General features: G+C 39.2%; 1 protein-coding gene across 4 annotated transcripts in view; it reads right to left on the reverse strand.

The window, feature by feature from the left end:
* LOC118735698 (cytohesin-1) overlaps window positions 1-14,232 on the reverse strand; it is a 146,529-nt gene extending 132,297 nt beyond the window's left edge. Inside the window, exons 1-2 of one of the 4 annotated variants that reach the window (XM_036465618.1) lie at window positions 14,088-14,232; window positions 12,921-12,994 (exon numbers count right to left, since the gene is read on the reverse strand). In XM_036465618.1, coding sequence (XP_036321511.1) covers window positions 12,921-12,994; window positions 14,088-14,169 — 156 coding nt within the window. In that variant the 5' untranslated portion in view covers window positions 14,170-14,232. Of the gene's footprint in view, window positions 1-1,295; window positions 1,978-12,920; window positions 12,995-14,087 lie in introns of those variants that run through there. The other 3 variants (XM_036465617.1, XM_036465616.1, XM_036465614.1) reach the window with 3 other exon arrangements.

Here is a 14,232-nt window from a genome sequence, read left to right on the forward strand (position 1 = left end):
GAAGAGTTTAAGCTTAAGAGGTTAATTAAATAATAATACTTTTGGATGTATTTTCAATCGGCTGTCTTAAAATATAATACATTTTACGATTCTGGTAGAAAAATTGCAACTTTTTTTTGTTGATGCACCCTAATGTGCATACATACATTACCCAAACTTGAGCCTTAAGTATAAATCCACACTCTTAATAAAATGTATGTTTTGGTACAAAAAAAAGAATGTCTTTCTAAGGCGACTTCACATAACAACGTTCTAAATAAGCTTAAAACCTAAGGCAATATTTCATTGTCTTCCCCAGGCAAAAATTTCATTGCGAATGCATATAGTATAGAACACATGTGCCTTAAAATTTGGATATTTGTACGAGCGGGTATGAAAATATAATAGATATACTAGAGTCATTTTTATGCCGCATGCGACGGGCGTCATCCAAAGTTTCACTCTCGACCGGCCGGCGAGCCAGCCAGCCAGTCAGCCAGCAAACACGCAGTGTTCCTGCCAAAAACAACAAGCACTATATGATTAAGAACACAAGTCCCTGCTATGTGAGTATGAAGCAAAGCAGACAAATTTTTCCACCAGCAGCCAAGCACTCAACCGCCATGCGCTGCTGGGCTGCACCGGCGAAAATATGCAAGAATTGCGTAAAAAATGTGGCCACTTGAAGGAGAGAACCCAATTGATTGTGTATGCGAAAATATTTTTTGGTAGCGAGTAGCTGATCCAAATTCGTCGCAAGCCCCACATTTTGGTTTTAATATTTTTATAGCCTTTGCCGATTCGATTAATCGCAAATCCCTTTAGCACCACACAGAAGCGCAAAAGGTTCAAATTTGCAATTTATTTTTAAAATTCACAAAGCTCATGTAAAAGGCATAGCGTCAGCGAACGATAAGATAGTACTAGTACTACATACATATGTATGTAGGTATGTAGGTACTACGAGCAATTCACATCACACGTTGAAGCACTTAATAATGGAAGAGTACATCGACGAGTGATTCTTGAATAGCACAAAATGTACTATGTAGTTCGATTGTTTGTTTTTGGTCGCCACCCGTCAAAACAAACGCTTCAGCAGCAGACGACGACGACGACAACTTGCGCGTGCATTCCTCCTTCGGTCATCACACAAATAGTGAACAACAACAAAACAGCAAATATGTGCATTTATACGTAAATGCAAAAAATTCGCGACAACAAAGAAACCGACGAAGGGCACTTGAAGCATTTATAGCCTTTTATTTAATTTCTTTTTTGTTTTCTTATACACTTTATTTGCTTGCTATTCTTACTTTGCCTTCAAAGGATTTTTGGGCACTTTCTCCGCAATGCGCTTTTTGCACACAACTTTAGTTGGTTGTTTTTTTTTGTTTTGTTTAAAGCTTAAGCTGGCAATTCTTCATTAGTGTTAAAATAATATGAATCACTTAATATGCAAACTTTTGCAGTTTCTTTTCACACTTTACGAATTCCACTAGCTAGCAATTTTTTTATTAACAAAGCGCGCGCGACCAGCGACCGTCACGCCAACATTTTGTTTAGATTCTCGAACTCAGACTAAAATCGAAAAGTCAAAAATAACAGCTGAAACATTTAGCAGCTCTCGCCACAACAGCCAGCCAAACAACAACCGGACGTAATATGTACAACCAACCAAAGGCAAACAATGAACCAGCCACCAACCAACCTTCCCAGTCGGTCATGAGGTGGTGCTCTCGCAGCCAATGAAGAGACTACCTACCGGCTGACTGCTCGGTTTTGTTTTGATTCTCGCGCATTGGCTGGCTCTCTATTAGTAGCCGGAAGGCTAATAAAAGCAATGGCTGAATAGCTGACTTCTCGTCGTTGTGTGAATTTGTTGACTTGGTCTTTTTTTGGAGTGGTAAATTACTCTTGGCAACTGTTGCTATCGCTGGCGCTGGCGCTGGTGCTGGTGCTAGCTAGTGCTATGAGGAGATGGATCATCATTTTTCGCACACGCGGTCATACAAATTAGCGCTTCGTTTATCTTATCAGTGGAAAATTATTCTTATGGCTGTCAAAAGATTTCACAAAGACGTCAAAAGATATATATCAAATCAACGAGGCTTCGTTTGGACAGCAAAATTATGGAAAATAAAAAGGTGCATAAATATTTGGCATATTTACTTGTGTCAACAATAGGAATTATTTTGATGGAAATTTAGCGATATTTGAACAAGAGATAATGCTGAATAAGATAAGCGGAGTGTGAGCGCGTGGTTAAAAGAGATTCTGATCAGATGACAAAAAAAAAAATGTTAATAAAAATTTATTAAGCCTGTTCCAGGTACTTTAGAATTCGCAAGATTTAAAAGGAAGCTGTTGCAGTACGACACCTTACAAAGGTTTATTACCAGATAACCAGATAATCAGGAAGGTGTGAATACTTTAAATAACTTTTAACTAGGTAACCTGATAACTAGGCAAGTGCAAACACCCACATAAATTTAGTAAACAAGTAAGGAAAGTCTCGACTTACAACGGCGCAGTGCTGGTCTATTTAACTCGCCAAAAGATAACAGAAGGCACACAATCGATATCGATTGGTCAAAATTTCTCACACCAAATATTTTACAGGAAAGTAAGATGGACAACGAAAGAAAAAATCAAACCTCTGGACCCGACAGCGGGGAGACACGTCGTCGCATGCCCCCTTAACCCCACTCAACTAACGCCCCCGTCCCTATGGGTGATTCCTCGTTCCCTGCCATTTTTAACCGACTTCCAAAAAAGGAGGAGGTTAAAAGTTCGTCGGAATATATATATATATACTTTTTTTTAGGTATGTTACCGCATAACTTTGGACCTCTTCAACCGATTTCAATAAGTCCGATCAGTGGATCATGAGATATATATATATATATATATTTATTTTTATGAGAGTTGAAGTCGTTTTTTTTTGCTAAAAATTACTTGTTATTATTTATGCATGTAGGTATGTACCTATTGAAGCCATCAAACCCACAAAAATAGGGCCTACTAAGTGTTTGCAGTACGCACCTCTGGTTCTCATGGAGCTGCTGAAGTAAATTTGAAGATATAGTTTAGGTTTGTGATCCCTTGTTAGTTAAAAGTTTAAGTGTAGGACTGAAATACATCAATAATAACGGCTTAAGCATTTTTCCGCAGTAGTTCAGTGTTGTGATAATTCAATTTTATTTATCACTAGTTGCTTTATTAAACGAAGCTTCTCATGCATAGCAATTGCGCAAGCAAACAAAAATTATTATGACTCAACTTCAATATATGAAGATATGCATGTAAGTTACAATTGTACACTAAGTAGATAAGCATTTTAATTATATTTACACAAACAGCCAGCTATTCAAAGCATATCGTTATCAAACATTTTTATTGCCTGAACTCGCGGCTCTGCTCGCGTGGTAACAGAATATGGTAGGCCAGTTTTATAGTTTGAAATGCAATATTAACTTTGGTAAATATGACTGCATACCAAATCTCAAGTTCATGTGACTTATTATGCTTCCGAAGTTATAGCTGATAAAAAAATTCCACGCCTATGGGGTGTGCCACGCCCACTTTTTAAACTAATTTATATATACCTTACTATAGGCACCTACCATAGTCTTCGTACCAAATTACAAGTTGGCTTATGGTTACGAAGTTATAGCAGATTAAAAATTTCAGCCCTATGGGAGGTGCCACGGGCCGTTGCAAAATATACCTACTGTGTATGTAGCTGCAAATAAAACCATACCTATAACCTTCCCGTGGTAAAAACAAAAATAAGTGCGATTCCGTGTCGCGGTTCAAAAGTTATAAGGTAATAAACAAACACACATTCACATTTATATATATATATATAGATTAAAGTTTTATTTATTTATTAAGTTCTAAAATATTTGTAATAGTTTTATTTGGTTATTTAAAAATATGTATGTACATTTGTATGTAAAATCATATAAAATACTTTAATACCGATCATAAAGAAGACGCTGCTAAGAGTGTATTTAAGATCTTAAGAAAGCAATTCTCTTTGCTAAGTAGTCGCTGAATGTCAACAAACATACGCAGTGAATGCTTACACGTATAAATAATACAGACAGCGTTTAGAGCATAGATGGGCACACCAATACAGTCTCATTTTGTCATGGTATTCGTGAATCGCGCTGAGCAATAGTTGCCACTTTTCTATATTGTACAAAAATGCGTCGTTTTTTGCGCGTGTTAGAAAACGCTCTTACAAATTTATATTTAATTTGTATTATGAACATGAAACGAAAATAATAAAATATAATAAAAAAATAATGAAGAAATAATTTCAAATAATGAATTATGAAATTAATTTTTATAAGTACATATGTACGTGCATGAAAAGTTTTTTAATTTAATTTCATTAAACTAATGTTTTAAAAAATGATAGTTTATTCAACAACAAAATTCACGAATTTAAAATTTCTAAACTGTGTAAAAAACTCAGTATTCAATAAAGTATACTAAATATATTAAATTACATAAAACCCATTACAAAAAACTTTAAATTGGTTTACACAGTTCGGCAGTTTGACTTTTTTACCATGACAAATAATGTCGCCTTATATTAAAAGTACGATTCCAAGTAGTCGTATTACCACATAACAAGCATTGGGCGTTATTGGCTTTTCTTAAAACCAAAAACTGTAATTGGCACTCATACGCAGCCATTTTGGGCATTGTTACATATATAGGTGGCAACAACGCGCTAAAATTACGAATAAAAATATTCAACGGCGAAGCGTGGTATCACTCTCATGAAAACTGAAAGCAGACTGAATTGAAATTCGCTGCGTCGTTTCTGTATACGTATAAGCGCTGCGACGCAGACGCTACTCGCGAGTAGCGTTTTGCCCATCATTGGTTTAGAGAATACACGCTTTGAGAACACGAATATTGCATAGTTTCAGGCGATTGCATATTCGCTACTAAAAATTTAGAACATTTTACCCAAGGCATATTTAACAAGGTAGAAGTGATAACTAGCTCGAACTCTCTTGTAGCTAGTTAAATATAATGTCAAAAAACTGTAAATAAATAAATTAACCCTATGAGGTGCGCGTGCTATGTTTGCTACAAATTAGCATCAATTGAACCTCATCATGGTGAAATTATACCAGGTGTAGTAATAAGAGCGAGATGAAAGAATTGATCTTATCTCATTTGAAAATTTGCTTGTAAAAATCTGTATAAGATAGCCGCATGTCAGGAAAATAAACCGATAAAGCTTTTTTATGTATGTACGTATACCAATTTTAAGGATTACTCCAATATTACCTTCAAAGAATTTTAGCTGCTTTCGCATCTTATATGCACATATATGTATATATGGACAGAAAAGAATATTTCATAAAGGAAACCACGTCATTAAATGAAATAAATGTTTTATGAAACTGTTTTAAACATTTTTGTTTTTTTTTGTTTCTATTCACCCAATGTTTTTGCGCGTTTAGTTAAATATTTACTTCTAAAAAACATCCCCACTTATAAAAAAAGATTTAATGTTTTCTACTACATACGTATGTATATCAGTGTAAATCTAGGTCCTGACGCGGTTATTGTAAGAAAATTCTCTTACTCAGTTCTGAAATTCCGTACCTTGTTTCATATGCCTTGATTTTAACTAAAAAACGCTGTGACAAGAAATAAGAATAGCTAAAGGCGATTTTAAATGCATATGCACATACTTTACGAAGTAACTTTTAAGCCCAAGTTAGCTGACTAAGGGCCAAATTCTCAGTGCTGAAAATCTGTCGATTCTGAGTTAACTACGCGCTGTGAATTTGGCCCTAAAATGTTTAAGCTGAAATTAGTCAAGATCACAGAACGTATACTTAAACGCAGTCTGTATGCGCCGAATTTTATCTATTACAGGAGCCCTCAGTGCTGCTTACTGCAGTGTTGCCACTCATCAATGCCTTTTCATAAACTTGCCTTTTCAACTACAATTTTTCGTGCTATAATAGATCGTAGCTAAATATAAACTACTTAGTTTTCAACAAAAAACCTTATTCAATAGCAAATTTCAAGAATTTTAAACGTATTTTGTATAGGAACTTATAACTTTTTTACCATCTGCAAAACTGGCGAAGTGGCAACCACCTATATAAGGAAGAAATCAGCTGACACGGAAAAATCTAAATTCCGCAGATTTCTGCGCTACGGGCTACGTTTACAGAAAAATTCTGCGGTGTTGAGTTTTCATTTACATGGCGCTTTGGTAAGACAGATCGTGTCAGCTGACTCGGGTTTACGTACCGGTAGGCTTACGTTCTTGCCTAATTTTAGCTTTAGCTTAAGTACCTAAGCGTCTGCTGTTTCATTTACCTCACTTAAAATTGTAAAACCTAATTTCGCTAACAGAATACTTAGATAATATTTTAATTTCAATCAAAAAAAGTACTCAAATTAACTAAAAGTTGACTAAAGTTTGGTGAAACGGATGATTGGCAACATACAAGTCATGTGTTCCCAGGAATGTATGTAGTATCTACTATAAACTCACGGACGAAATCTACCTCATCAACTACATACCAGCGAACACGATGGACAGGTGTACGTAACCGGCCTCGACCCAGATTCATGTCTGGCCAAGTACTGACACTCCAGCATCGTTCCCCAAAAATTCTTTGAGGACTTTGCAGGCTGTTACAACAACCACAACTGTGTACAGATCGCTTCTACAATACCTGGCTCTCCGCTCCATCATAGCACGGGTTTGACAACAACAAAGTCAGTGGCTTTAACTATCTTACTGCCAAACGGTATATAAACCGATCTCACAATTGACACATTCGGGCTGGGATACCTGACCAAGGAAGGGACATGTCCTGCAAATACGGAGGCAATATTAAAACAACAATCCAAACCAGACAGACATAAAGCGTATTTACCCAAAAAACGAAAGGGAGCTATTTAAGTTGTTCAAACTTACCTGGGTATCAGGTTATCTGGTTAAAAATTATTATTCTGTAGTGTATGTTATTGTCTTTTTTTATTCAGTTTACAACAATAATAATATACACTACAGAATAATAATTTTTAACCAGATAACCTGATAACCAGGCAAGTTTGTTCCACAGCTTATGGAACAAACCTAATATAACCACATAACCAGATAACCTGATAACCAGGCAAGTGTGAACAACCGAATTGTTTTGGCGTATCCCCAAATCGGCTGTGATTGCCTTGTATAAGTTGTAGCAAGTCCAACTCTTATTTATTAAGACTCCTCCTAGAGCCAGTTTTTCTGTGCACGGCTGATTCGACCTAAGTTAAAGTGCTGCTGTTGTTTTTGTTGTAACAGCATAGAAATTCCCTAAAGAGTTTTGGGGAGCGTTGCTGGAGTGACATTCCTTGGCCAGATATAATCATGGTCGGTGCGATTACGAAGACCCGGCTGTGGTGGGAACGTAGTTTAAACGCTCGACCTGGCTATTTCAAACTAAGATTAGCCCATCAAATTTCAGCCAGGTGTGAAAAATAGAGTAGTTTATTACGTGATCTAAGTTTAAACTAGCATTGAAAAACTGGCCCTTATACTGTACCTTATGTACATACATACATGTTAATGAAGCCCGGCTGAACCCTTAAAATCCACACGGCTAACAACATTGCACTTTCGGCCGATCTCGTCGAAACAGCAAGTTGCTCTATTCCATTGGTCACGACTGGAATATTAGTTCATATAGATGATGCTATATACATATGTATGTATGTAACCGCTGCAACTGGAAATGACATTCCCACGACAGCCGGTTCTACGTACCGGAATGACTCGGGTTTTACCCGACCAAGGGCTGTTGTTTCGGCGATCTAACCCCGTTTAGGTCGGCGAAGTATCTCAGAAGTTGTTCGTCCATGGGGCTACATTCGCTACGTTTTCTTCTAATCAGGGCTGGCATCGAGTCAAACCCAGAGCGAGAAACCTACACCTGCTGTGTATGCCAGAGAGGACTACACCACAACTCCACCTCAGTCAAGTGCAATGCTTGCGAGGGGTGGAGTCACCCCAGAGTCTGCTCAGGACTACGGACACATCGGCAGTGGACCACGTCTGGAACTGACTTGGCTGAGCAGATAGACGATTCGACATTCTGCATTCAACGACGACGCACCCACCAGGATTATGGGCAGCTGCTGCAGCCCGCCAGACATAACAATAGTCAGCGCTGGTCTGATAAACAGTAACATGGCGACCTATGGTGACTTTGGCATCAGACCATCTGCCCATAGTCATCTCGATCGATAAACCAACCGACTTTGCTTCCGCGGAGCACCGAACATATATCAATTTTTCTAAAGCTGATTGGAAAGGCTTCGCGGAATTTACTGAAAACACCTTCGCTGCTCTCCCCACACCAACTGACGTCCACCTTGGTGAATGTAAGTTTCGCAGGGCTGTCACCGCTGCTGCAGCTCGCTTCGTACCGGCAGGATGTATCACCGGCCCACGTGCAAATTTCCCTGCTGAAGCGGCTGTTCTAGCCGATGAGCGTGATAGCCTTCGTCAGGCCGATCCCGGAGATCCCCGTATCAGGGATCTCAACGCGGAGATTCGGCAACTAGTAAACGTACACAAGCGAAAGAAGTGGGAAGAGCATCTGAAGACCTGTAACTTCACCTCCGGTGTGAGTAAGCTTTGGTCAACCGTGAGGTCACTATCCAATCCGACGAAGCACGACGACAGAGTCAAAATTTCTTTCGGCGACCATGCTTCGTCGGACCCGGAACGATGCGCGAGCCATTTTAGCCGGCAGTTCATACTGCATCCTCCGGTGGACAAAGCCACAGGCTGCACAAACTGCCAACAACCTGTGCCCCCCTTGCTTTCACTTGCGGTGAAGTTCAGGTGGCCATCGGGAAGGCGAAAGCCTCCAAAGCCATGGGTCCAGACGGAATATGCATGCTGAATCTGAAAAATTTGCGGGGGTAGCGTACCTAATGGAGGTCCTCAATTTGTCTATGGCCACTTTCATCATCCCAGACATCTGGAAGGTGGGAAGAGTGGTCCCACTGCTCAAACCGGGGAAACCTGCCAACATAGGAGATTCTTATCGGCCGATAACACTCCTTTCCCCGGTAGCGAAGACACTCGAGGTCTTGCTGCTCCCGTATTTCACAAACCACTTGACCCCAGCGAAGCATCAGCATGGTTTCCTTAAAGTGCACAGTACATCAACAGCACTTAACGCCATAGACACTCAGATAACTCGTGGCCTTAACCGTAAACGTCCCTGTGAGAGAACGATTCTAGTAGCGTTGGACCTGTCAAAGGCTTTTGACACTGTCAGCCATTCCACGCTACTAGAAGAGGCTTCCTCTCTACCACAGAAGCTCAAACGGTGGTCGGAAAATTATCTGAGTGGTCGACACTGTCGGTAATGTTTAGAGACAAATCGAGCAAACTTAGAAAAATAAAACAGGGGGTTCCACAGAGTGGTGTCCTTTCCCCGCTACTATTTAACTTTTACATTTCAAAGCTCCCTCAACCACCAGAGGGAGTCTCGATTGTCTCTTACGCCGACGATTGCTCGATAATGGCGACTGGGAATGGAATTGATGACCTGTGTTCGAAAGTAAACGGGTATCTCTCTGAACTTTCTCGCTTCACTGCAAAGTGTCTAGCCACCTCCCCTACGAAGTCCTCTGCGACCCTGTTCACAACTTCGACGAAGGAGGTCAGGCTACCGCTAGGAATTCACGTCGATGACACACCAATTCCGACGGTGAATAATCTTAAAATACTCGGAGTAACATTCGACAGCCTGCTCTCCTTCTCGGCGCACGCAACCGCTATTGTCAATAAAGTACAGAGCCGCAACAAGGTCCTCTAGTCGCTAGCCGGCAGTACTTGGGGCAAAGACAAAGAAACGTTGCTGGCAACATACAAAGCAATAGGCCGGCCGTTTTAAACTACGCAGCACCAGTGTGGTCGTCGGGGACTAGTAGGACGCAGTGGATGAGGCTACATACGGTACAAAACACAGCACTTAGGACAGCGACCGGATGCCTCCTGATGTCACCAGAACACCATCTCCACGATGAGGCGAAAATGCTCCCAATTAGGGAGCACAACACGATGCTCTGCAAGCAGTTTCTGGTTGGGAGCCACAGATGTGGCCACCCAAATAGACAGCTGCTTGCAGAGGAGCCCTCGCCGAGGCACGTCAGGAGGCATCTATATGAACTGACGGACGAAGTCCAGAGGTTCATTAAGCAGCCTCTGGACCCGTCGGCTTACAGACAGGCCCTGAACGGCATTCACAGGGACGCAGTCTCGAGTTATGTAGACTCAAGACCTGTGAATGCCGTTCTAGGCACACAAACACCGGACATTGACGCGACGGAGCTCCATCTGCCTCGGGAGACGAGAACAACAATAGCCCAACTTCGCTCTGGCTACTGCAGCAAGCTAAACTCCTACCTGAGTAGGCTAAATGCGGATGTGCCGAATGAATGTCCGACATGCGGAGAGACCCCTCACGACTCGAAACATCTCTTCGCATGCCCGGAAAACTCCACAACCCTAACGGCGTCGTCCCTGTGGACCGACCCCATAGAGGCTGCACGCTTCTTGGGGTCGCCGTTAGTGGAACTCGACGACAACGACTGAGATATCAACCGATCTGGGCGGGGTTGTTGTAGCCGCTACAACAACAACAACAATAAAAACTGGAAATGACTTGGTTTTCATTGCATAGGTCGATTGGGTGATTGCCTTTTACTAGAAATAAATCTGGTTCTTCCTGAAGAGCCGAATGCCTTAGGAACTCCCAGAAACTGAACTTCAGAAGTCTTAAATAAAAGGGGTTTTATCAAAATAAAAACATTTGCAGCTTGTAAAAAGAGTCTACATGTCAATGAAGAGGAAAATGACCAGCGAATATTACATCAAAGCTTTCATAGGCATGCATATGTATAACCATTGCGATATGTAACTTATCAGGCTCCACTTAAATTAAACTTTATGAAGGAGAAACACGTCCAGGCTGAGTGCATTGCACTATCATTGTTTCACGAAATGTTTATAGATTTTAAAAACTGTGTCTTGCTATTAAATACTTATGTATATCAAAAATGCGTCAACTGCAAATATGTGCAGTTCCCTTATCTACGAACCATGAGCGTAATTATTTTGTTGCTTTTGTGTGATAACCGCTTAAAGCTGACTACATATTTACATCCTTTTGGCATTGACACACTTTTCATGCTGATAATAACTGGCTGCATGTGTGGTCTATTGAATGTGATTTAAATAGTAAGTATAGTAGTATTTCACTGTAATTTCAATTTAAAAGTACTTTGCTATTAAACATAAATTACTAACCTCTAAAGTGTACTTCACTTTTTTGCGGAAAAACAGCTTTTGCATTACCCTCATGTCGATTGTGATTTGCGGGTAATCATTTCCATTTAATACTCTTATAACTAGTATGCAATTAAATATTAACACTTTACGAAAACTAGTTTTGCCCCGAAACGCCGTTCCGTCATTTTCCGCGTGCTAATGCATCTTCAAATTTGGCCACTTTGGTGTGGGTATATGCCGGGCGAAACCCATGTGCCCGCGGCCAAAGGCATAGTGCATAAAAGTGTATGAACGTTAAAGTGCAACTATGTACATATGTATGTGCATACATATGTACAGAGAAAAACAGTTTTTAAGTGGAATGCGACAACATTTGAGTGCATGAAAGAAAAACAAATGCAATTTTTTCCACACTTTTCCGTCGTTTATTAACACGTGCAACTACAAAGTAAATAGTATAATAACTGGCTGCTATTGCTAACTTGTTAAGGCCTCAGGTTGCTATATATTTGCATAACCAGTTAGGCATACACTGACCGCCCAAACTGCTTGTGTTTATTTATTTTAGCAATTTATTATTTTTAAATTCAAGCGCCAGCAAGTCTCAGGCGAGTACTGGATTCCCACGCACACCAGTTACGATTGGAAGTCGCGTGAGTGAATCCGCGTTGACTTAACTGTTAATTGCTCTCATTTGAGTGATGAAAAATTTGAAAGTACATAATTAATGCAAGACTGACTAAAATGGAAGCAACCTACAAGAGTTTATTTATTTATTTATTTGTTACTATGGAAATCTCTGCATAATTATGGATATTAACAGAAATAAAAGAACCACTCTTTTATATACAGTTAGAACTGCCACGAAAAAAATAATTAGCGGTTAAAAATTTAAAATGTGTGTGTCTGCTTTTTAGCAAACTATGTATTTATTTAAATAACACTACACGCTTTTTTTTGCGGCAAAATTTTGCATTCAATTCGTAAACAAACTGTCCATATCAACAAAGAAAAGTAGGGTAGCGCAAAAGTGGAAAATGAAACAAAAAAAGAAAGAAAATTCAAAAACAATTCACACACAAGTGAGGGATTAACCTCAAAGCAACAAGAGTAGACAACCAAAACAAAGCCATACAAGTAAACAAAAAAAAAAAAAAACAAATTAATACTATATCGGAGTAACATAAGAGCTGTGTAAAAAGCATTTTCCCAAGCTACCCAAGCAAAATTGCGAAGACTAAAAATAAACTTGCAGACAACACAAATTTGTAGTGTCGCTTGCGAGTACACAAGTAACCAAGTCTGGCTTCACAAGGCGTGGTAGTGCAGATTATCTGCATGCTTCTTGAATTGCTCTACCAGTCACCAGCAAATATTTTCTTTTATTTTTATTTAATGTTTATGACTCACTCAATACATATTGAAGTGGAGTTGTTTGGTAAATGTGAATGACGAATTAATAGCAGGAACATATGACAGCATAATTGTATTTAACTAGTATAGTTAATTAACTATTGAATGGCTTTAGAGAGAGGTAACAAATAAATTTAAAATGATTGTTTTTGTAGACATTAGCTTGTGAAACACTTACCTGAATTTCCAGTAAAAGCTCTTGCTTTTTTCGACGCAGCTCAATTAACAATTTTTGTTGTTCAGGCGTTAATTCTGCAAGAAAAGAAGAAAAGAATATGCGCGTAAGTTGTATTGTTTTACAGTGACGGAAAATAGGAAATAAGCGCAACAACTATAAAACGGCACAGATAAATGGTGGAGTGGAAGTGTGTCACATAACAGAACGGAATAATTGCATTTTCGAACATTGTTTATACATTTTTATGGTTTTTGACTGCATAGTTTTGTTGATGTGCACTTTATTATGCGAACAGCAGATACCAGTGAGATTTATTTGGATTTCAAAATTAGCCAGGACTTGGCGCAACAGAGTGGTTCACTTTTTTAATCTTACAAAGCCATAACACTTGCTAAAACTACTTGTAGGAAAATGTGGTGTACCCATTTCTGCTTTAACGTACTGTCGTTTATAAACTTTTGATGTCACAAACAATAATATTTTTAACTTCCGCACACTTTGACTGCTTACTCAGGCACTTCTTATGTGCGCTTAAATTCTTTTGTGTGTAAATTGACCCTCTTAATACCTTCGTAGCTGCAAACAAATAAGGTAAGCCACCACCCCAATTTGCCAATTAAGCCAATTGTCAACTGCCTACAACCATATGGATTAGAATTAATTTATTATGTTCAATAAATATGGGCATCCACTATACATATGGTGCGCAAAGGAATGTCCCGCTGTAAAGTCAACAGTGGCCTATTAAATTCAATAAGAGTTGCCCAAGAGGAATGGACTCAGCGCACATTACAATGTTTATTGCCTTATTTCTTTTTAATTTAATTAGGATATACAAAGTTGCTGCTCATGATGGCTACCCCGATTAACTTAATAAACTAAACCTTAATTAACAATAGCGGTTTGTGTGCTACTTGCTCCTTGACTTTCACCTGGCTGCCAACAGCCTAACTAAACGTCAACAAAACGCCCAACTTTAAATTTTTATAGAATTGGTATACATTTTGCCGCAGATATACCTATATCTAACCATTTGGTTCAATAAAGGTATACTGTTGAATATGTAAATTGTAATTGAATGCAAATTGTGGCAAGTATGTAGTCCATTCCTTCAGTATTTCAATTTGTTTGGTAGTCGTTTTACATTGCCCATTCACGCTTCGTTACCTGGCGTTGTAAAGTCGCTTCGACCAGCGGTGGATGCTTTGGAAATCGCACCGTACGAACGATTATCCATCGCGCTGATCATTTTAGCCACGGCACAACTTTATTTAGGGCGCTATTTTACAATTTAATTAATTATTTTCATTAT

Source organism: Rhagoletis pomonella, unplaced genomic scaffold, assembly GCF_013731165.1.
Source record: "Rhagoletis pomonella isolate Grant_MI unplaced genomic scaffold, Rhpom_1.0 Rhpom_scaffold_00003, whole genome shotgun sequence".
NCBI lineage: Eukaryota > Metazoa > Arthropoda > Insecta > Diptera > Tephritidae > Rhagoletis > Rhagoletis pomonella.